The 22,758-nt window shown below is 33.4% G+C and overlaps 2 protein-coding genes across 2 annotated transcripts; both read left to right on the forward strand.

The window, feature by feature from the left end:
- The first annotated feature begins 3,705 nt into the window (after window positions 1–3,705).
- Window positions 3,706–8,777, forward strand: LOC120173368 (bifunctional D-cysteine desulfhydrase/1-aminocyclopropane-1-carboxylate deaminase, mitochondrial-like). Its single transcript, XM_039180586.1, has 10 exons — window positions 3,706–4,015; window positions 4,079–4,144; window positions 4,219–4,413; window positions 4,496–4,606; window positions 4,884–4,975; window positions 5,670–5,762; window positions 6,459–6,516; window positions 6,597–6,710; window positions 8,002–8,099; window positions 8,490–8,777. The coding sequence occupies exons 1-10, from the start codon at window positions 3,731–3,733 to the stop codon at window positions 8,692–8,694; spliced, it is 1,317 nt and encodes a 438-aa protein (XP_039036517.1). The 5' UTR covers window positions 3,706–3,730; the 3' UTR covers window positions 8,695–8,777.
- A 9,678-nt stretch (window positions 8,778–18,455) lies between these two features.
- On the forward strand, window positions 18,456–19,772 carry LOC120168250 (uncharacterized acetyltransferase At3g50280-like). The gene has a single exon (XM_039177061.1). It carries the CDS (start codon window positions 18,456–18,458, stop codon window positions 19,770–19,772), a length of 1,317 nt encoding a protein of 438 aa, XP_039032992.1.
- Window positions 19,773–22,758: the final 2,986 nt, after the last annotated feature.

Genomic DNA, 22,758 nt, shown 5'->3' on the forward strand with positions numbered 1-22,758 from the left:
AACTTTATGCATGTGCTCTCAATCTCGATAATCAACATTGCATAATGTTTTGCATGTGAATGGATTAAAGCATAATCCGATTAGATGAATTTGACAAAAGATACAATGTCTTATTTTTAAATTAAGTGTTTGCAAAATTGATTGACATTGCATCTATTTTGATTATGCTTGTTGGTAATAGAATAGGAAACATATACATGGTGCATTTAAAATCTATTGATATGACTAATTTATGCATAGTTGCTAAGGATGAGCATGATAGTTGGTTATGGCATAGGAGACTAGGACATGATAGTATGAGTGTTTTGCAACGGCTAATTCAAGGAAATTTAGTTCGAGGGTTGCCTAAGCTTAAATTTAATAATGATAAAATCTGTGATGCTTGTGCTAAAGGAAAACAAAAGCGAATTTCTTTTAAATCATTAACTTAATTTCTCTCAAACACTAAGTAGTATACTTAAGAAAATGCTACTCTCGTAGTTCCTACAATCTTAAGCAATTAAAAATAATAAGCAAAACAAGTAACAAACATAAAAATATCAACCATCCATTAAAGAAAAATACTTAATCATCCATGAAAAACCCCACCAAATAAAGTTATTTCATGGTGGGGTTCGAATAATCCATAAGAATCATCCGTTCCTTACAACCCATAAAATGTGAATAAAAATAAAGCATAAGAGAGAGGAACATGTCCCAACGCGCGCTGCCGGAGTTCCCTCGACCACCACGAACCACCTTAGTGGTGCTAGCTCTTCTCGAACACCTAGCTTGCCTATCCCTCAAGCTTGAGAATGGAGGAACACCACAAAAGGGATTAGAAAAAAATTGGAAACTTGGTGCCACCTTTTTCCTCTAGTTTTTTCTCATTTTTTCCCTAAGAATATGAATCCCTTTTTGGGGTGTCTTAATCTATTTATACCAAGTGAATATACCTATAGTTTTGTGCCAAAATGACAATGAGACCCTAAGGTACATCCCCTAGAAGTGAAAATGGAGTACAAAGGTGTTAGTGGTCCCCTCCTAGGTGGCTGGTAGCAGGAATCACGTGATGGTTGGATAATTGGCTCTTGTATGAAAATATCTTAAGCTCTTTTGTCTTTTTCTGCGCCTAGAAATATCATCTTAGTTACTGTAGCATTTCCATTCTGCTTCAGCATCTCAGTTTACCACGACAATTCTCCTCACACACCCTTTTGATTTACGATCTACACATAATCAACCAGACACAACCTTTCTCGTAAAGCAACACCATTTGCAAAATAAAAATGTCACAACTAATTAAATCCACCATATGCAACTACATGATCCTAAATGCATCTATATGGTCCTAAATGTGCCTTAAGACAATCAATAACTTAAGTAAAAAGGTCCTAAATACAACCTTTTTACGGAGTTATCATCATTCTACAATGCATGACCCGTGAAACCGCTGTCTCCTAGACATCACCCTCAAATCAAACATTTTCCCTCTAAAGCAGCCTCAACGATATCAGAATCATCAATTATTGGTGTGTCATCGTCTACTATCATTGGAATAAAAGTTTCATCATCCTCGCTAAACTCAACAAGGCTTTCACCGAATCGACCGACAAGGTTATCATATACTGATAGTCTTGCTTCTTCAAAGACGAACGTAACTATTAATAAGGTAGGAACCTCTGAAGCATTTGTTTTTTTAGCGTATATCTCTATTATTTGATTATTTGAAGATTGATGCAGTCTAACCATCACAGCAACATCGTCATCATCATCAAGCTGGATCACTCCATATATGATTGGAGTCTCTAAAATTATGTGTCTATAACTCAAGCATGAAATATAAGCTCCAAGTTTTCTTTCAATTTTTTGCTTTATGTGGCGAGGAGATACATCTATCGAGAACATCATGTTTACGTGCCTCTGTGACTTAAACACGACAACATCATCATTTTGTAAAATTTGGCCATTTGAATAGACAACTGTGAAAATTTTGTTAGCCATTGCTTGAGAAAAGTTTTTGGTGGTTTAATGAAGTTGTAGAAAGTAGAAGTTTTGTGCAAATTCATATAACATACGCAAATTTAAAAGAAAAACGAGCTATCATCAATGACCATTCAATTTGATGACATAAAATTTTCAGTGATATATCACTTCATTCAAAAACTTTTCACTTCCTAATTATTTCACTTTCGAAACTTTTTCAGTGATATATCACTTCATTTAAAAAACTTTTAAAAACGATTTATCATCAATGACCATTTAATATGTCATTTTCTCATACATCATTTAATACACAATGATAATAACTTTTCAGTGCCCAATCACTTCACTTCAGAAACTTTTTCAGTGATATATCACTTCATTTCACTATTATTAGACAATGACGTATATAAACCTATTTTTTATATTTAATGTTATATAGTTTTTCATAAGCCTTATTATTTTGTTATATCAGCTCATCATATAGGAAGCGCTTCCTAAGGGCCTATAAATATGTGTGAGGTGAAACATAAAACATCTTAGAAAATTTGAGTCTTTAACTTCCAAAGCTTGACGTTTTTCCTAACATGTCTACTATTCTTGCAACAATTTTTTATTATTGCAAATCTATAACTATGTATTTAAAAAAACATTCAACTAAACGAGTTGAAGTTCAAAATAGAAAGAAGGGTTCAACTCGGAAGCAATAGAAAAATATGTTCATTATGTTATAAATTGTCATTATCATGCACGAGGTTTAAAGTAAGCAATGATGTCGACCTTGATGGTTTGATTGTTACATAATACTATAATTCTATAACTAATGTCGATTTGTTTGTAAAGTTCGCTGATGTAGACCTTACTCATATGGTTGAGTATGTTGCTGCCAGCTCAAATATCCCACCAACTAAGAATAATGATGAAGAAACAAAGATAGATGATGAAACAAAGATAGATGATGGAGTTTTGAAAGCATGGTTTAGGGTTTGTACGTTAACGACAACAAGAAAAAGCATGGAGAATTGAAGAACTGAATATTAGTTCTGACGAGTCTACTGATTACGAGGATTAAAACATCATAAAGAATAATCGTATGTTTATGATTTTATTTATTGTTTAAGGTGTGTGTAAGGTTTGTTGTATTTATGTCCTTAACGTAATGTGTTAAGTTCGTTATTTTTTATCTTCTTAATATAATGTTTATGGTTCGTTATTTTTATCTCCTAAACGTAATGTTTTTTTGCAAACAAAATATATTACAAACTTTATTTCAGTGTTCAATCACACCATTTAATACTTTGAACTAAATAAAACCTCAGGAGGAACTCGTCACCTCAGCATAACGAGTTCTGTTTATTTTTTTCACTTTTTTTTAAAACCTCTATAATAGAATTTTAAAAAATATTATGTTAATAGAACTCATCACATCGAGGTGATGAATTTCAAGGAAAATAATTAAATATTCAGTTAGACAAATCGATCGAATAAAATATATTTTTATTAAAACTTGTCACCTCGACATGAAAAATTCCAGGAATACTGTAGCAAATAACTTAGATCCCAAAATAAATTCTTGCATGCTTTATTGGGCTAATTATTTTCTCCATTTGCCCTGTTGGGCCAATTTTGCCTTTGGGTTTTCTCTTTCAAAAGTCTATGCTCCAAGCCCAAACCTACCAAACTATAGTCCATTTTTCTTATCATAATTAGCTAGAAATTTTCAAGTTGTTTTGTAATGCAATTTTCTATTACTCATTGATGCTTTTGGATGATAGATTCTATGCAGTCAGCTTCAACTTCAGCTAGGCTAACTGCAATCCCTTCGCCCTTGCATCTGCCTGTTTTCAACCATTCTATTCCGGTCTTTGGAAAACCCAAACCAGTAGTTCCCAAACGCAGCAGAGTCCACTGCTCTCAGTCTCAGTATCACACAATGGAAACCAAAGCTAAGGCACTAAGCTTTGATGATTTCCTCAGCAAGAAGCCCTACTCTCCTCCTCCTTGGGCATCCCATCTCAAACCCATCCCTTCCCATGCCTTCTCTCTCGCTCATGTAAGTACCTGCATGTTTTTCTTTTCTTTGCAAAACACCCAAATCTTATTTCTTCTTTTTCAGCTCCCTACTCCAATTCATAAGTGGAATCTGCCTAATTTGCCCCAAAACACCGAGGTTTGGCTGAAGGTAAATTTTCTTTTTCTTTTTTTTAATGTAAATTTTTTGTTGTTGTTTGGTACTGATGATTTTTGAACATGCAGCGTGACGATCTTTCAGGCATGCAATTGAGCGGTAACAAAGTCAGGAAGTTGGAGTTCTTATTGGCGGAAGCAGTGGAACAGGGTGCTGATTGCATCATTACAATCGGCGGCATCCAAAGCAACCACTGTCGCGCCACCGCCGTCGCTGCTAAGTATTTGAACCTAGACTCTTATCTTATACTCCGCACCTCCAAGGTTCTACTCTTACCTTCCTCATATATTTTATTTATTTATTTGTTACCATATATTCTTTTGCTTAACCAGTTGGTTGTTGCAGCTTCTTGTTGATAAGGATCCTGGATTGACAGGCAACCTGCTGGTGGAGCGTTTTGTGGGCGCTCATATTCATCTTATTTCAAAAGAAGAATATTCAAAAATAGGGAGTGTTGTTAGTTTCCGACTTTCTCATGATATATTTGATATGAGAGTCTTTGTTGGTTTTCAATTACTATCAGAAATATTTTGATTTTGGGTTTGCTTTTATCAGATGGCTCAAGTAATAGTTTGTTGACGATTTCTTGAGAATTATTTTGAGTTACATGCTACCAATGATCCTGCTTCTAGATTGTAGGATCCAGTGCCTACGTGATTGAATTGAAAATTCTTATATGCTAATGAATTATGCTGCCTTTCTAATTCAGCGTATATGAAATTTTATGTGCCAGGCCCTTACTAATGTTTTGAAAGAACAATTGATGAAGGAAGGCCGAAAGCCTTATGTTATTCCCGTTGGTGGATCAAACTCCTTGGGAACCTGGTGAACATCTGTCATAGTTTATACTTAATTTCCATCGCATGTCATTTGCACTTGAATTATTTTCCTTGGTAGCTGTACAAAATCACTATCTGTTCTCTTACAAACTCATTTTTCATTAACCCCTATTTAGATGTTGTGTGAATTTTTTGGTGACAAGTGCAATAACATGAGAAATTTTTTTGTTTTTGGTGTTTGGTATTTTCCTTTTTTCTCTTATTTTTTAATTATAGTAACTTGTTTTACATGGATTTTGTTCTCTAAAATAATGACTTAGGAGCATGATTTCATAAATATACACTAAAAGTCACTTGATATAACTAATAACTCAAACTAATTTAAAATAGCACTCAATGGACCTTGGGCAAATGTTCATATGTTGCAGACAGAAAATATAAGTGTATGCATGAGTATTGAAAATTGAATTAAATTGATAAGATGCCTTCCTGTCGTTGTAATAGCAATTTGATTTTATGGATGAATATATGGATCATTCAATTGAAAGAACTTATGATCTTTTATTCAAGAAGTTGACTGTAGTAGGGCCTTAATAATTCAACGTTTTATTTTTCAAGGAGATTGTACTGTAGGTTCCTTTGATCTTCATTTTCTCCTTGTCAACGGTTGCTAAGCTTTTGAAGTATTTATTCCTTTTCTAAATCCAATACAACCAGATAACTATATTTGCTATCTTTAGGGGCTATATTGAGGCAGTGAGGGAAATTGAGGAGCAACTTCAGATAAGAAGCAGTGGAGTAAAATTTGATGATATTGTTGTTGCATGTGGCAGGTTCTATTCTATTCAAGTATTACATTTTTCCTGTAGTATGGTGCTTTATCTTTCATGGACCATGTTCAATGAATGTTTTTTTAGATTTAATTTTGCCCCTTAATCATGAGTTCTGGGGTTCGATCCCCATCCATTGGAATGGAGTATATTTCATGGCCAGTCGTTTACCACTTACTCTTAGTGAGACTGTGAGAGCACCGTCAACGAGGGGAGTAGTCACCGGCTCACCACTATCAGCGGTGGATACCTAGGCTATAAAAAAAGACTTGGTGAAAGTATTATAGCATGAAACTATGATGCCTCATTAACTTTGATTTTATTTATGTTAATGGTGTTTGTGAGTTTTATATCTGGATATCACTAATGCATTAAAACAATGAGAGTGTAGCTGTACCTTACTTAAGCTATTTTGAATTATGTTTTTAGGTAAATTTAGTCTTGATTTATTAAATTTTGTTCTTGCTGTGGTGATTTTGGATTTTGTTTCTTCCTTTTCATGTGCTACTCCTTTTCATTTAGTGTTATAGGAATTTATGTTAGTGAGTCCATTTTAGATATGTGGTTGTAAATGCATTAAAGTTGATTAGACTTGTGATCTTTAATTAATTTACGTTTTATGTTTGGCTGTCATTTGCGCTTTGCTCCAGATCATAGACAAAAGCAATGTTGAGTGACATTTTTTTTACTGATTTTTAGTGGCGGTACAATTGCTGGTCTTTCATTGGGATCATGGCTTGGAGAATTGAAGTCAAAAGTGTGTATTCTTATCCATATATTAACACTTACATTTCTCCATAAGTAAATTGATTTATATTTTTTTTACTGACAATTTAGGTTCATGCTTTCTGCGTTTGTGACGATCCTTATTACTTCTATGACTTTGTTCAAGACTTGATTGATGGACTTGAAGCAGGTGTTAATGCCCGTGATATTGTCAGCATCATAAATGTGAGATTTAGCTTGATTCATTGGATTTCGACTTTATTTTTTCTCTCTTTTAAATATGCATATTCTTTGACAATGTGAAAATTTTCATTTTATTTTGGTACTTCCTTACAAGTCCTCATTTTAACCTATGTTGGGGAAAGTTTTAATGCCTTATAATTTGTTCTGTTCATCACTCAGCTTTTCATAGTTTCCCTACACTACTCTATGCTTCATACATGTTGTAACAGCTTAGACATACTACTACTTATTACGTTTAGTTTTGTTTGCTATTTTTTATATGCTGCAGAAATATCAAGTTTCTAGAATAGGCTTGAGACTTCTAATTTGTTTCAGGTCCTAAATCTCAATAGTGAACTCGTATAAATAGTATAATTTTTTATAGTTGAAATTCTGAGACTGTTTATATGTAGAACCTGGGGGCGGTTTGCTAGAATAGAGGAAAATTAGGACTGTCACCCAAACTCATGGAGATGTATCGAACATTTTAGAAGTGCACCATATAGCAAGGGTTTGATAAGTATTCCGTTTGCTATATGAGAGGGATGAACTGGGGGGGGGGGCATTCGCCCCCTGAAAATTTAGAATTTCCATATATTTTAGATTTTTCTATGTATTTTTTTATTGAAAATCTGTTTTTGCCACTTGGAGTTTTATAAGTTCGCCTCCCCTAACATAAAATCATTCCTCCACCCCTGGTTATATCCATACATGGTTCGACATAATATAAGCTAAATATCATTTGTGCCTAATCTTTTACCCTTCACCCCTAACTTTTCAATTGTTCTGTTTGGTTCTTTAACTTTTTTTTTTCACTTTAGTTATTTTGTCACATTTTTGTATTCAGGGGTTATAAAAATGTCTATATTGCAATACTGATGCTACATCAGTGTTAATAAAATTATTTTAGAAAAAACACGAAGAAAACCACTTTAAATGTTTGGGAACCCAATGAGACAATTCAAACACCCCTAACAGTTTCTTGCAGTGCCAATCGCACTGACTGTAGCTGGGTTAGGTTTTGGGTTCACCTTGGGTGGCTTGGCTTTTTTACTTTCGCTGAGATATCAAGTTGAATTGGGTTCGGACAGTTAGGTTGGTCATTCTGGTCAAGACCTAAGGTCAATACCTAAATTGTAGACTATGCCTATTTGATTCCCCCTAGTTTATTATATGCATCAGATGGAGATAAATTCTTGTAGCCAAAGCTTATCTTATAATATGACAGATGTCATGAACTTGCTGTAGTTTATTGAACATAATATGTAAAATGTTGTAAAAATTCTCTTTACAGGCTAAAGGACTAGGTTATGCAATGAGCACGTCCGAGGAGCTCAAATTTGTGATGGAAGTTGCTGCTGCAACGGGTGTTGTTCTTGACCCTGTATACAGGTATAAAAGTTATCTTCTACATGTTAGCAATTTAAATTTTGTTCCCTTTGAATGATTTTTTTTAAAGAACAAAGAAAAAATGAAAACTCATCTCATAGTTATTTAGTTGGTATATATTCCCGTGGGGCTATGATATTCAGGCTTTATACTTTTGGACACATGTCTTGTAATGCAGAGGGCAACTAAAAAATTTAAATTGGATGGCTATATCTATGCAGTATATGTCATGATGATTGGATGGCTTAATCAAACTAATCTTCCCATCAGATATTTGTTCGACAATTAGCATGGTGCAATAGAAACCTAGCAATTTATTAGACCTAGAATTATGTAGAGGTTCAATTTTGAAAGAAGATTTTCTCTTAACTCTGTTTTTTTTTTGGTGGTTAGTGGGAAAGCTGCATATGGGATGATGAAAGATATGGCAGAGAATCCAAAAAAGTGGGAAGGGAGAAAGGTCCTTTTCATACACACAGGTGGACTCCTGGGATTGTTTGATAAGGTTGATCAAATGGCTTCGTTGGTCGGGAGCTGGCAACGAATGGATGTTGGTGAATCTGTTCCAAGGAAAGATGGTATCGGGAAAATGTTCTAAAGCAGCAGTATTGTTCTTTTCAATATACATCCATGGTCCAAATTTGGTATGGCAAATTTACCACTCTATGTACACAATGATTGATAATCGTTTGGCTACATTTTCATTGTGAACTTCAAAACTTCAAAGTTGAGTTTTTGTATCTCCTAATGTGAAGTTTTAGTTCTCAGAATTTAAGTAATAAAAGGTGACATTACTGATATAGTTTATAATAGGTCTGTATTCGAAATTCATCATATGATTCAATTTTATCATCTCTAGTTAGATAATAAATTATATACTCGTAGATTTAATATAAAGAAAATGAAAACAATTGGTTTTGAGTTGGACATTTAGGAAGAGGAAGAATTTTGGTTAATTAAATACTGAAAAGGAAGAAGTGTCGGTCAGGGTTGTGCTAACTTGTTTTGTAGTTAGGACTTTGCAGCCGAAGCCGCTACAACATATCATCTGTCGGTTTTTGTATAAATTCAGAGCAGAAGTAGATAAAATAGGTGAACATTTAGTCTAAAGCAACCAAAAGTTCAGGCCTCTCTTTCTCACCTCATCAGCTTTTTTCTTTCCAGTTTTAGTTTTTTAATCATTCCTAAGATTATATAATACAGAAGAATGATTGCATATTACAAAAATAATACAATAACTTGATTACAGTCAAGCCTAGTGATATGGTATGATTGTAAGTAGAGTCTTGGGTTATACTGTAGGTGTCTATTAATGATACAAGGACGTATATTTTCCGTTGATTTGATGTAATTATCGTTTCTTGGTTTTGATTTTATCTTGTGTATGGATTAGTTGATTGAACATCATATGCACGTGGATTTTGTTTCGATGTTTGATTAGAATGGTTTGGAGTTTGTGGTTGTCGGTGAAAGGGCCGAGTTCCTTTTTCATGTTATCTTTGCGATTGAGGCAGATAGGTTGGTGAATAAAGGTTGCGAAGTTTATCTCTTTCCTAAATTCCAGGAGTAAGGATTTGCAAGTGTGATATTCGAGCTGTTAGAGATTTTTCAAATGTGATTTTAGAAGAATTATCAGGATTGAGTTTCAGTATTGAGGTGTATCTTGGTTCTAATCCGGTGTCCATTGCACCGTAGCAAATGGCGTTGGCAGAATTGAAAGAGTTGATAGTTTAATTGATGCAGAATTGAAAGAGTTGATAGTTTAATTGATGCAAGCATGTTTTTGTGAGGTGCTTCAATTTTATTTGTAAAGAAGAATATGTCAAAGATCTTTTTAATTAGTTATGTAGGGTCAAAGTATTTTTCAAGATTGATTTGATGTCCGATTATTATTAATTGTAAGTTAGGGAGTGAGATATTTTTAAAACGACGTATAAGATGAGGTATAATCACTATAAGTTTCTTGTCATACTTTTTGTTTTGATTAATGCCTTAGTTGCGTTTATAGACTTGATGAATCGTATGTTTCATCTATGCTTGGATCAGATTGTTGTTGTGTTCATTGACGATATCCTATTGTATTCTTGTCGGGGGAAGATCATGATGTACATCTCTGTGTTATCCTCTATATTTTGAAGGAAAATTTTTTATTATCGTAGTTTTGTTGAAGAATTTTTTATTATTGTTGCTCTTTTGACGAAATTGTTGTAAAAAGAATGTTTACAAGTGATTAAAGGAAAAGCAAGAGTTTTGAGAAGGTCAATGATCTATTAACGAGAACTCTGATTTTGATTCAACTTGAGTTCAGAAAAGATTCTATGATATATAATGATATGCCATACATGGGGTCTTGGAATGTATTGATACAAAAAGGAAAAATGGTGGCTTAAGAGTTTAGACAGTTGAAACTATGAGCATAATTTTTCTACTCATTGCAACCATTGTATTTGTGCTTATGATTTGATGTCATTATTTATATAGCGAGAGGTGTATCATTTACACTGATTATAAGAGTCTTAAATATCTCCTCACCAAAAAAGAGCTTAAGGCAAAGAAGATAGATTGAGTTTTGAAAGATTATGATTTTTTCACTGCATATCATCTCCAGAAAGTTGATATATTAGCATATGTGTTGAGTAGAAAATTTATGGTAGAGTTATGTGCAATTTTCATTAGATTGTGTGTTTCGGGCGATGAAAGTTTGATTACAGAAGTGGGGTCCATGTGTCTAAGCCCTCTAGGTTAGACTGTACTGGTAGACAAGGTCTGCCGAATATGTCCAATAGAGATTCAAGGTAAAATATTTTCATCTGATCAAATAAAGCTGCATTTTTTAGATTTCGATGTGAGTCTAGGTATGAATTGATTTTTCGAACATGATGCTAGCTTAAGGTGTTGGACAAAATAATTAAAGCTTAGTGACTTGAATGGTAAGTTCTTGATCTAAAATGATAAGTGGAAGTCATCATCAATGTGATTTTGACGATGACGACTTGGAAAATGATCGAAGGGGGTTGTGATGCCTATTTAGCCCATGTTGTGGATTCTAGGATTTTCAGTTCAATTATTAAGGACCTTCGAACAATCATTGAACTTTTCGATATGTTTCTTGAGGAGATTCTAGATTTATCACCAGATAGAGAATTTGAGTGTGGAATCGATGTGATGCCTAGCTCAACTTTGGTGTCCATCGCAACCTATTACATAGTGCTGATCGAATTGTGGGAGTTAAAGGTTCAACTTTAAGACTTGTTGGATCGTGGATTCATTTGCCTTACTATCTCTCTATAGAGAGCATCGATGTTATTTGTAAAGAAGAAAGATAGATCCATATGGTTGTGTATTGATTACTAACAACCTAATATGGTAACCATTAAAAACAAATATCCTCCTCCAAGAATAGATTACTTGTTCGATTAGCTCAAGGGAGTTAAAGTATTTTTAAAGATTGATTTGAGATTAGGATATTATTAGTTGAAGGTTAAGGAGGTTGATATGGTGAATATGACGTTTAGAATACGCTACGGTTACTATGAGTTTTTGGTGATTGTGTTTGGATTCAATAATGCACAGTCGACTTTCATGGATCTTATGAATAAGGTCTTCCAGGCGTATCATGATCAATTTGTGGTAGTGTTTATTGATAACATCTTAATGTACTTAAGATAAGAGGATAATCATGATTGTCACTTCCGTATCGTTTCGTAGAATCTTTAGGGCAGATAATTGTATGTTAAGTTCAACAAATATAAATTTTGAATATTTAATGTAGCTTTTTTGGGTCACATGAATTTTACAGAGAAAATTTAGATGTGCTGGAAAATAAAATTTATGAATTCTCACAAAATAAGAAATGAGAGAAGAGGTAATTGAATAACCTTTATAAGAAGGGTTTCTCTTTATTTTTCATACATTGCAATGTGCATTACAATACGTATATATAATGAAGTGGGTTTATGAACTCAACTAAACTCACAAGTTTAACTAATTAAACTGAAACATTTAATTCTTTAATTAAAAAAAGTTTAATTTCTAACATCCCTCTTAAACTTGATTTCGACAAACTCCTAACAACCTCCAGAACTTGCAAAATACATCATACTTTAGGGGCTTGGTGAAAATATCTGCAACTTGGTCAAGAGGACTTATGTAATCTAGATGCACTTCTTTCTTTCCAACACATTTATGAATAAAGTGATATCGTGTGTCTATGTGTTTACTTCGATCATGAAATACTAGATTCTTTGCAAGAGCTAGAGCAAACTTGTTATAAATCTTTTTAGCATTTTCTTGTGGGAGTTGAATTTCAGTCAACAATCTTTGTAGCCAAATAGCATGACAAGCACAAGATGTAACAACAACATACTTAGCTTCACAACTAGAAAGTGCCACAATTGATTGCTTCTTAGAACTCCATGAGACAATTGTATCTCCCATGAAAAATACATATCCGCTAGTGTTTTTTCTATCATCTTTATCTCCTCTAAAATCACTATCACAGTATCCCATAAGCTTCACTCCATATTCCATCAGTGTATTAACAAGCTTACACCCAAGCATGTTAAACTTCTTAAGTACTTTCTTGCAATAGTTTTCTTGAGAAACGAAAATTTCAGTATTGGTTTGCTTCACCTCGAGGCCCAAATAATAAAATATGAGCCCTAAATCAGTCGTTTCAAATTCTTTTGACACACCCCTTTTAAAATCTTCAATCATTGTTGGGTTGCTCCCTAAGAAAATGAGATCATCTCCGTAAAGAAAAACAAACAAAATATCATGTTCATGGATTTTAACATAAAGTGTATACTCATGAGTGCACCTTTTAAATCCATTATCTTGAAAATACTTGTCAAATTTACTATTCCAATATCTTGGTGCTTGCTTTAGGCCATATAAAGCCTTCTACAACTTCAAGACCTTCTCTTCTTTTCCTTCAATTACAAAACCTTCTGGTTATTCAACATAAATTTCTTCTTCAAGGAAACCGTTCATAAAAGCTGACTTCACATCAAGTTGATGAATTTTCCATTTTTTCTGAGCAATAATAGAAATTAGTAATTTGATTGTTTACATAAGAGCAACATGAGCAAATGCCTCATCATAATCTACACCTTGCTTCTGTGTGTAGCCTTTTGCAACAAGTCTTGCTTTATACCTCTCAAGTTTTCCATTGGCATATTTTTTTTTAAATGTCCACTTTACACTGATGGGTTTATGACCTTCAGGTAAGGTAGATAACTTCCAAATCTTATTCTTCTTGATATCATCAATTTTCTCATTCATAGCATGTCTCCATTTATCCATTTTTTCATAGATTCTTTAAAACTTAATGGTTTATTGTCTGCAAATAAACAGAAAAGTGAAGGATTGTCATTATTTTCTAAATAATAATCTTTATACCTTTCTGGAAATCTCCTCCCCCTTGTTGATCTTCGAACATCTACAACTTATTCTAATTCATTTGGATATAGTACAATATTCTCTATTAAATCTTGTGTAGGAGGTGGTGGTAGTTGATCATCCATCTCATAATCTTCAGTGTCAAATTATGGAAAGAAGTCATACAAATTTTCTTTTAGATCATTCAATCCCTAGTACTTTGTTCATCAAACTCTACATCTCTATTGATAATCACCTTCTTTGTATCTAGCTAGAACAACATATATCCTTTAGAATTTGAGTCCTAGCCAATAAAGACACATCTCCTACTTATGTCATCAAGCTTGGATCTCTCTTATTCAGGAATATGAGCATATGCAATACTCCCAAAGACTCGCAAATGTGAGACATTAGGCTTATTTCCGCTCCAAGCTTCTTGAGGTGTTTTATCCTTCAAACTCTTGGTAGGACATCTGTTAGAAAGATAAACTGCACAAGAAACGACTTCTACCTAAAATTCATTAGGCATTTGTTTACTTTTTAACATAATTCTAACCATATTGAGAATTGTTCTATTCTTCCTTTCTGCAACACCATTTTGTTGTGGAGAACTATCAATCGTTAAAGGATGATGAATTCCATGGTTCTTGCAAAACACATTGAACTCTTTTGATGTGAATTCACCTCCTCTATCAATTCTCAAAGCTTTGATCATATAACCAATTTGATTTTCCACCATTATTTTTAATCTTTTAAATTCATCAAAAGCTTTAGATTTATTTTTAAGAAAATATACCCATGACCTTCTACTAAAATCATCAGTAAAAAGCAATAAATAATCACTTTTACCAAGAGAGGATGGTTTGATGGGTCCATATAAATCTGCATGATTAAGTTGGAGTGGCACTGTTGCTCTAGAAGATGATTACTTTGGAAAGCTATTCCTTGCATGCTTGCAAGGACACAAGCTTCACAAAGTTGCTCCAAATATTTGATAGGAAAGACCTTTGATTATCTTCTTCTCTCCAAGAGATTTAAGACCACCAAAATTCAAATTCCCATATCTCATATCCAAAAAGAATGTTCCACACAAGCCTTCAAACACTTGGCTGTGTCAATTTTAAGATTTAACAAGAACATTATGTTTCTTGTCATAACAACTTTTGCAATAGGCATGACATTTTTGTCACTTAGAGTAAGACTATGATTTTTCATTTGGTTCTCATAGCCTTTTTCTAAGAGTTGTCCCAAACTTAAAATATTACATTTTAATTTTAGAACATATTATATGTCTGTGATAAGTTTCTGGTCACCATTTTTTAGGGAAATTAAGACAACACATTTTCCTTTGATTTTAATCTTGGAAGAATCTCCAAATGTGATTTCATCATAATACTCTTTTAATGTTATAAATTTGTTCTTATCGCCACACATATGATTTCTAGCACCAGTATCAAGATACCAATAACCATCATCTTGTCCTCCCATTTCATAGCTAACAACAACTTAGCCTCAGCGGTGTCTTCTTTCGTCTCTATCATGTTTATCTTTTCACTTGTTTCTTCATTTCTAGCCCAATATTATGAAGCGTAGTGACCAAATTTCTGACAATTGTAGCATTGTACATGGGATTTTTCATACCTTTTATTCCCATAATTTCCTCTTCCATGTCTACGTCCACGACCTCTTGATGAGTTTTGATCTTTTTCAATATTCTTGAATGAATTCTGACCACCCCTTGTTCCTTGTTCATGTCCTTTACTTTGTCCATGTCATCTTCTAAGGCCTATTGGACCAGCCTCACCTTGTTCACTTTTTTCTCCCTTAGACTGAATGGACAACTTCACTTGCAAGACTTGCTCTATATAGTCGGCCTTACTTATGTTCAACCTCTCTTCACGAGCTTGTGTGAACCACTTAATTGTTCAATGGACATAAATTCTAGGTCCTTAGATTCTTCAATAGCAACAACAATGTGTTTAAATTTTGGATTTAAAGATCGAAGAATCTTTTCAATTACTCGAATCTCGAGCATTTCTTATCCATTCCTCTTCAATTGGTTAGCAACAACTTGTACTCTAGAAAAATAATCAAATATGGTCTCTGATTCATTCATGCGAAGTGCTTCAAATTCACTTCAGAATGTCTGGAGACAAATCTTTATCATTTTCTCTGCGCCCTTAAAGGAATTCAAAAGAATATCCCACACTTCCTTTGAGGTTGTTGCATTGGCCACCTTTTCAAAGGTCGAATCATCCAAACATTGATGGATTATCGAAAGAGCATGTTGATCTTTCTTTTGATTTTTCTAGAATATCTTTTTGACCTTGATTCAAGGTTGTTTCATCTTCAGGTACCTCATACCCGCTAGAAACAATATCCCAAGAACCCTATGATCCAAGAATTGATTTCACATGAATAGACCAACTATCGTACCTGTCTTTCGTAAGAAGATGATAATGAAATGGAAGTAAACGTTTCTTCATAATCTAGCTCTGATGTCACTTTATTGGAAAATAAAATATATGAATTTCCACAAAATAAGAAATGAGAGAAAAGGCAATTGAACAACCTTTATAAGAAGTGTTTCTCTTTATTTTCCACACATTGCAATGTGCATTACAATACTTATATATAGGATTTACATTCATCATAACTTAAACTCAAATTTAATATTAATAATCTCCTATTTAATGAAGTGAGTATATGAACTCAAGTAAACTCACAAGTTTAATTAATTAAACTGACACATTTAATTCTTTAATAAAAAACAAGTTTATTTCCAGCAAGATAGACCCTAAAAATTCAAATTGTAATGGAGTGGAACCCGCTCAATGTCTCAAAAGGTTCATATGAAATTCAACTTCACATATTTGTTTATTGAATTTTTGATTTATTGAATGTTTGTAACTGCATAATTCAATACTATTAAATTCAATTCGGTTTTGTTATTTCATTGAATAAAAATTAGAATATAAAAATTTCTTGTTCATACAAACGATTTACTTTTTGAGATTTTTCAGGTATTTAAATTTTTTATTTTCTAATAGGGATACTTATAGTTTTTATATCGAAAAGGATTTTCAAATCATGTTATCATCATATCAATTTCATATTAGATTTTTAGAAAATATATATTTTAATTTTTTATAATAATTATAATTCTGATAAATATCTATCTTTTAATTTTGTGCTTAAGGAATGAGTTCTCAAACATTTTTTAAAAATAAATTAAGTATATACAATTTTCATCTAATTAAGATCTTACACTTCAAAATATTACCATTGTATTCTTTTTTATTGATGTTAACAATGAAATCTAGTTATTTTTAGATCAATTCACGTTCTATATCATACTAAAATATTTTCAAGTGACATTTTAATTTTTTTAGAACCGTTTGAAAATTTTAATAATTAAAGAATTTTGTAAAAAAAAGATTTGGAAATTTTACGTGATAAAATTTTAATATGCCATGTAATAATAATTTTTAAATAAACTGTTAAAATTGATCAAATAGTTTAATTGATTCAAATTTAATTTATTTTATTTTATGCATTAAAAATTCAATTAGATAAAAAAAATAAAATTTAAATTGATTTTTTATGGGTAAACTACTAGAATGACCACCCAATTATGGGGTTGGTATTGATATGACCACCATTTTCAAAATTACATTATTATGACCACCTAACTATTTAATTGACTTCAGTTGACGTTTAACGTAAGTGCTTACGTGTCAGTTAAAAAATAATATAATTACATATTTAATCTTTATAACTTATACATCCTTCCATTTTGGTCCTAATTTTAACTTAATTTAATAAATTTGTTTCCCCAATCAAATTGTGACACATATCACAACCTGATTACATTTTTTAATTTTAATTTAATTAATTTAATAAATTTTTAATCCAATCAGAAGGTGATTTTTTTCACCTTTTGAGCTGAAGAGAAAATAATTATAATTTGTGTTTTGAAGCCACGGGAAATCAAACCAAGATCTCAAAGGTAGTCTGCACACATCTTAACCACGACATGTGATTATATTGAAACCAATTAAATAGTTAAGTGGTCATATTGACATAATTTATATAATGATGGTCATATTGACGTAATTTTGAAAAATAATGATCATATTGACACTAACCCCATAATTGAGTGGTCATTCAAGTACTTTACTTTTTTTATTACCTTTGGAGACTATATATAAGCTTAATTTTTATTTAACGATATACACCCCCTAAACTATATATATATTTGTCTCTCCACAAGATTCTTTTACTAATAAAACTTCACATTGAAGTTATCGACATTGCATATGTGCCTTAAACCTTCCAATATAATAAAAATTGACATATAATTTTACCATATACATGATTCTACCCATTAAGCAGACGATGCAACACAATTATAGCAACATCCAAAATCAGATGTTCAAAGATATTTGGTTCTTGAAAAGAACTTCAAAATTAAAAGAATTATTTTTTTATTTTAATATTTTTTTATTTTTAAATTATCTCATTCAAATAGAGTGAATGGCACATTATATGAATATTTGCGTAAAGGTTATAATTTATTTATTTTTATAAAATTAATTTTAGTTTTTTGAATAGTTTGAGGTGATAATAAGATAATATTTATTTGAAATTTTTGAACTTGTAAGAGGTTAACATTTCTTTTACCACTAAGGCCACTTGAACGGAATTTTAATTATAAATTAAGTTAAATACTAATTTGATTAGAAATATTACGGTTGAGCTTGGTTGAATTAAATGATGAGGTTGATAAAGTTCATTTATGCATAATTACGTTCCTGAACCCTTCACACTAACATCAAACCGAGAAAGGAAAAGTTACAAAAAAAAATTGAAAGCCATAAATGTTAACCAAGATCAACTATAAGAAACAATCCAAATTTGAATTTCAATTTTCATATTAGATTTCTATGTAGGAAAATTGTGAAGCTTGCGGGGAATATAATGGCAGACATCCGCTTCATTTCGTCGAGTATGATCCAGGCAGGGAATCCCAGCAAAGAAACTGAGAGAATAGAGCTAACACCATGGGACCTCAAACACCTATTAGTTAGCTACATCCAGGAAGGAGTGCTCTTCCACAAGCCTAAACCCAAGGCTGATGAACCCCAAAACGCCATAATCCACCACTTGAAAACCTCCCTTTCACGTACGCTCCACTTCTTTCCTCCGCTTGCCGGTCGCCTTGCCACTCTTAAACATGATGATCAAACCACTTCCTTTTTCATCGACTGCAACAATGCCGGAGCCTTGTTTGTCCATGCCATAGCTGAGCAACTACAGGTATCCGATCTCTTGGAACCTGTCTATGTTCCCGAAATTATCGACGCCTTCTTCCAATTCGACGGAGTTAAGAACATTGAGGGCACTTCAAAACCATTGCTTGCTGTGCAAGTAACTGAGCTTGCCGATGGCATTTCCATTGGTTGCAGTATCAATCATTCTGTTGTGGATGGTTGTTCGTTTTGGCATTTCTTTAATTCTTGGTCCGAAATTTCTCGTGGTTTTGATTATTTATCTAAGCTTCCCTTATTTAACAGACCGGTCATTGATGATATAGATTACCCTATTCGGATTCCATTAAAACAGGAGCAAATTCAAGAACATTCCTTTCAACCAGATAATTTGAAATTAAGAGTTTTTTATTTTACAAAACAGAGAATTGTGAGAATAAAAGGAAAAGTTAATGCTGAGATGAAGACCAACAAGATTTCATCTCTTCAAGCACTCTTGTCTCTATTTTGGCAATCTATCGTTCGAAATCGGCAGTCTGATCCAAAGCAAGAGACCATGATTTTCTTAGTAATTGGAGTTAGACAAAAATTGCAGCAGGTAGCAGAAGAGTATTTTGGGAATGCAATTCAAGGTGCAATGGTGAGTTTGAAAGTAGGAGAGCTGGTGGGGAAGGGGTTTGGAAATGCTGCATGGGAAATCAACCAGATTGTTGGGAATCAGAGTGAGGAAAACTTGAGAAAGTGTTTCAAGTCATGGGTAAATAGGCCTTTGCTGTTCCAAGGAGGGGCAATGATGAACAATGCTTTGTTAATTGCAAATTCACCAAGGTTTGATATATATGGGAATGATTTTGGATGGGGTAGACCGATTGCAGTGAATTTGGGGGCAGAGTTCAAGATAGATGGGCTGTTAACCGTATCTACGGGAGTTGAACAAGGAGATATTGAGATTAGAGTTTGCCTATCGGTTGAGACCTTTCAGGCCATGGAAAATGATGAACACTTCATTGCTGCACTCAACATATGATATATTATATCTCTCAATTACTGTTAATTAAATAACCTTAAAATAAAATGAAGTTATTTGAGATCTTGAACAGTGAACCATTTAGTAAGATGAATATGTTGGGGTGGACTTCTACTATGTGTTATATGAATTTATTTGACCGTGATTTCGTATTAGATTACTTTGATGACTAAGGTGACATTTGGTGTTCTTGTCAGATTTTCTAGTTAAATAATTTTGTAGCTCTCGACCAAAATCAGAAAGAGTGAATCGTCAAAATCACTCTCGTTCTAATTGCCTTCATTTGTACAAATAGATATGTCCCTAAGACACCCTTATCATTTGATGATATTAAGGTGATTGTAGGGATGCCTCAAAATGAGATGTCTCTGTTGGGGAAGAAACCAAACAACCGAACACAAGCGGAAGCACAAAGGTGTTCTTTGTCTCCCTATAACTCCTATAAAAAATTATGGGAACAACTATAACACAAAATATGATCTCTAGCAACACTATTTAACCACAAATCAACCAATGCAACCACAATGCAAATAAATCAAGACACCGATATTTTAAGTGGAAAACCCCTCTAAATCAATGGTAAAAACCATGGGACTTTAGAGTCCTATCAAAAGCTCCACTATCATCCAATGTTCAACTACAAGATTACAATATTAAGCCTACAACAAGCATCGACTCCAACAAGACTAACAATATGTAATCTTTAGCAAAAACAAAGAGAAATGGAAGAATATCACAAAAAATGCAGCTACTGTAAATTGACGTTTTCCATCACTACAGGACTCGGATTAAAAATTTGACCGTACAAATTCAAGAACACCTTGTTCCTAAGCTTCTGTCCAAAAATAAGCTTAATTGAACCACGGATAGGTATCCGATCGAATAGTTTATCATTGCTCCATCCCGACGGTCAAGTAGCATGCTTCAAACTTTCCTCTTGGTAAGGATTTCATCAACATATCAGCATCATTATCATCAGTGTGTATCTTCTCAAGATCTAACAATTTAGCTTCAAGAACATCTCATATCCAATGGTACCTCACATCAATATGCTTAGATCTAGCATGAAAATTTGAGTTCTTACCAAGATGAATCACTCTGGATATTGCAATATAGGACGTACCTCTCCTGAGTAAAACCAAGTTCATGCACAAATATCTTCATCCAAAGCATCCACGCTTTGGTCACTACAATGGACTCTGATTCGATAGTGGACAATGCAACACACTTTTGCAATATTGATTTCCAAGCCACAACTCCCCTTACATAAGTGATCAAGTAACCTAAAGTAGACTCATCGAGTAAATGTCTCTATCCATATATGAATCTGTATATCCAACAAGAACATGTTTCTCATTATTGAAACAAAGTTTCAAGTTGGAACTACCACATAGATATCTCATGATCCACTTCACTACATTCCAATGCTCTCTCTGCCTGGATTAGAAAGAAACCGACTAACTGTACCAACAACATAAGTCAAGTTCGGTCTCGTGCATACCATTGCATACATCAAACTACCCATGACTGAAGAGTAAGGAACTTTTTGCATCTCTTCCTTCTTATTTTATGTGGAAGGACTATGGTTAACACTCAATCTAAAGTGCATAGCAAAGGGATTATTCACCACTTTAGCTTTGTCCATACTGAATGTTTGAAGTACCTTCTCAATGTACCTCTTCTGTGATAACCATAATTTCTTGGACTTTCTATCACGTGTCAATCTTATGCCAAGAATTTGCTTTGATGGCCCTAAATCCTTCATTACAAAGGATTTACTCAACTCTTGCTTAAACTTCTCGATTTAGAAGCATTGCAACCAACAATAAGCATATCATCAACATAGAGCAAAAGGATAATGACCAGAGAATCTCTTAACAAACACACAATGATCAGAAGTAGTCTTCTTGTAACCTTGCTCCCCCATAAAAGACTTAAACTTCTTGTAACATTGCCTTGGAGCTTGCTTCAAACAGTACAAGCTCTTCTTTAACTTGTACATGTAGTCCTATTTCCCTTGTGCAACAAATCCCTCTAGTTGCTCCATGTAAAGCTCTTCCTCCAAATCACCATGAAGAAAAAAAATTCACATCCATTTGTTCAACCTCCAAGTCATAACAAGCTGTCAAACTCATTATAGTTTTGATAGAGGACATCTTCACAACCGGGGAAAATATTTCTTCAAAATCAATCCCCTTTTCTGAGTATAACCCTTAACGACCAATCTAGCTTTGTATCGTGGAGATGAAGACTTTTCTTCTTGCTTCATCTTGTAAACCCACTGATTCTTCAAAGTTCTTTTACCCTTAGGTTGTTTCACCTACTCAAAGGTATGGTTTTCATGCAAGGATTAAAGTTCATCTTTCATCGCTTCAACCCACTGATATTTGCATTCACTCTCCATAGCCTCTTCATAACATTCAGGTTCTCCCTCTTCAGCCAAAAGAACATACTTATCAGAAGAATACCTGACAGAAGATCGTCAATCTCTAGAAGACCTTTGAAGTGGATTTGCTGGTGGAGTTATATGTGCTTGTTGTTAATCATTCAGAACATCATCCATGGGAGCATCAAAGTCACCTATATCTTGCAGGTCATCATGAACATCACCATGCACATCATCCTAAATAGGATCTGGTGAAAGGTCTAGGGGAATCAGATTAAGTTACCATATCTTGTGAATCCACTTTCTATGTCTTATTAATGTCATCAATGGTCTGATACTTAATGAAGATAACAACTCGATTTCTCACAAGTTTCTTCTGAACTTGATCATAGAGTCTATAACCAAACTCACCATCTAGACTATAACTAATAAAGATTCATTATCGAGTCTTGGCATCCAACTTGGATCTTTCATCCTTTGGAACATGAAAAAATGCTTTACAACCAAACACACGAAGGTGATCATATGACACGTCTTTACCAAACCAAACTACATCCGGTACATCACCTCACAACAGAACACTAGGAAACAAATTAATCA

This window comes from Hibiscus syriacus, unplaced genomic scaffold (genome assembly GCF_006381635.1).
Source record: "Hibiscus syriacus cultivar Baekdansim isolate YM2019G1 unplaced genomic scaffold, ASM638163v2 tig00000329_pilon, whole genome shotgun sequence".
Classification (NCBI taxonomy): domain Eukaryota; kingdom Viridiplantae; phylum Streptophyta; class Magnoliopsida; order Malvales; family Malvaceae; genus Hibiscus; species Hibiscus syriacus.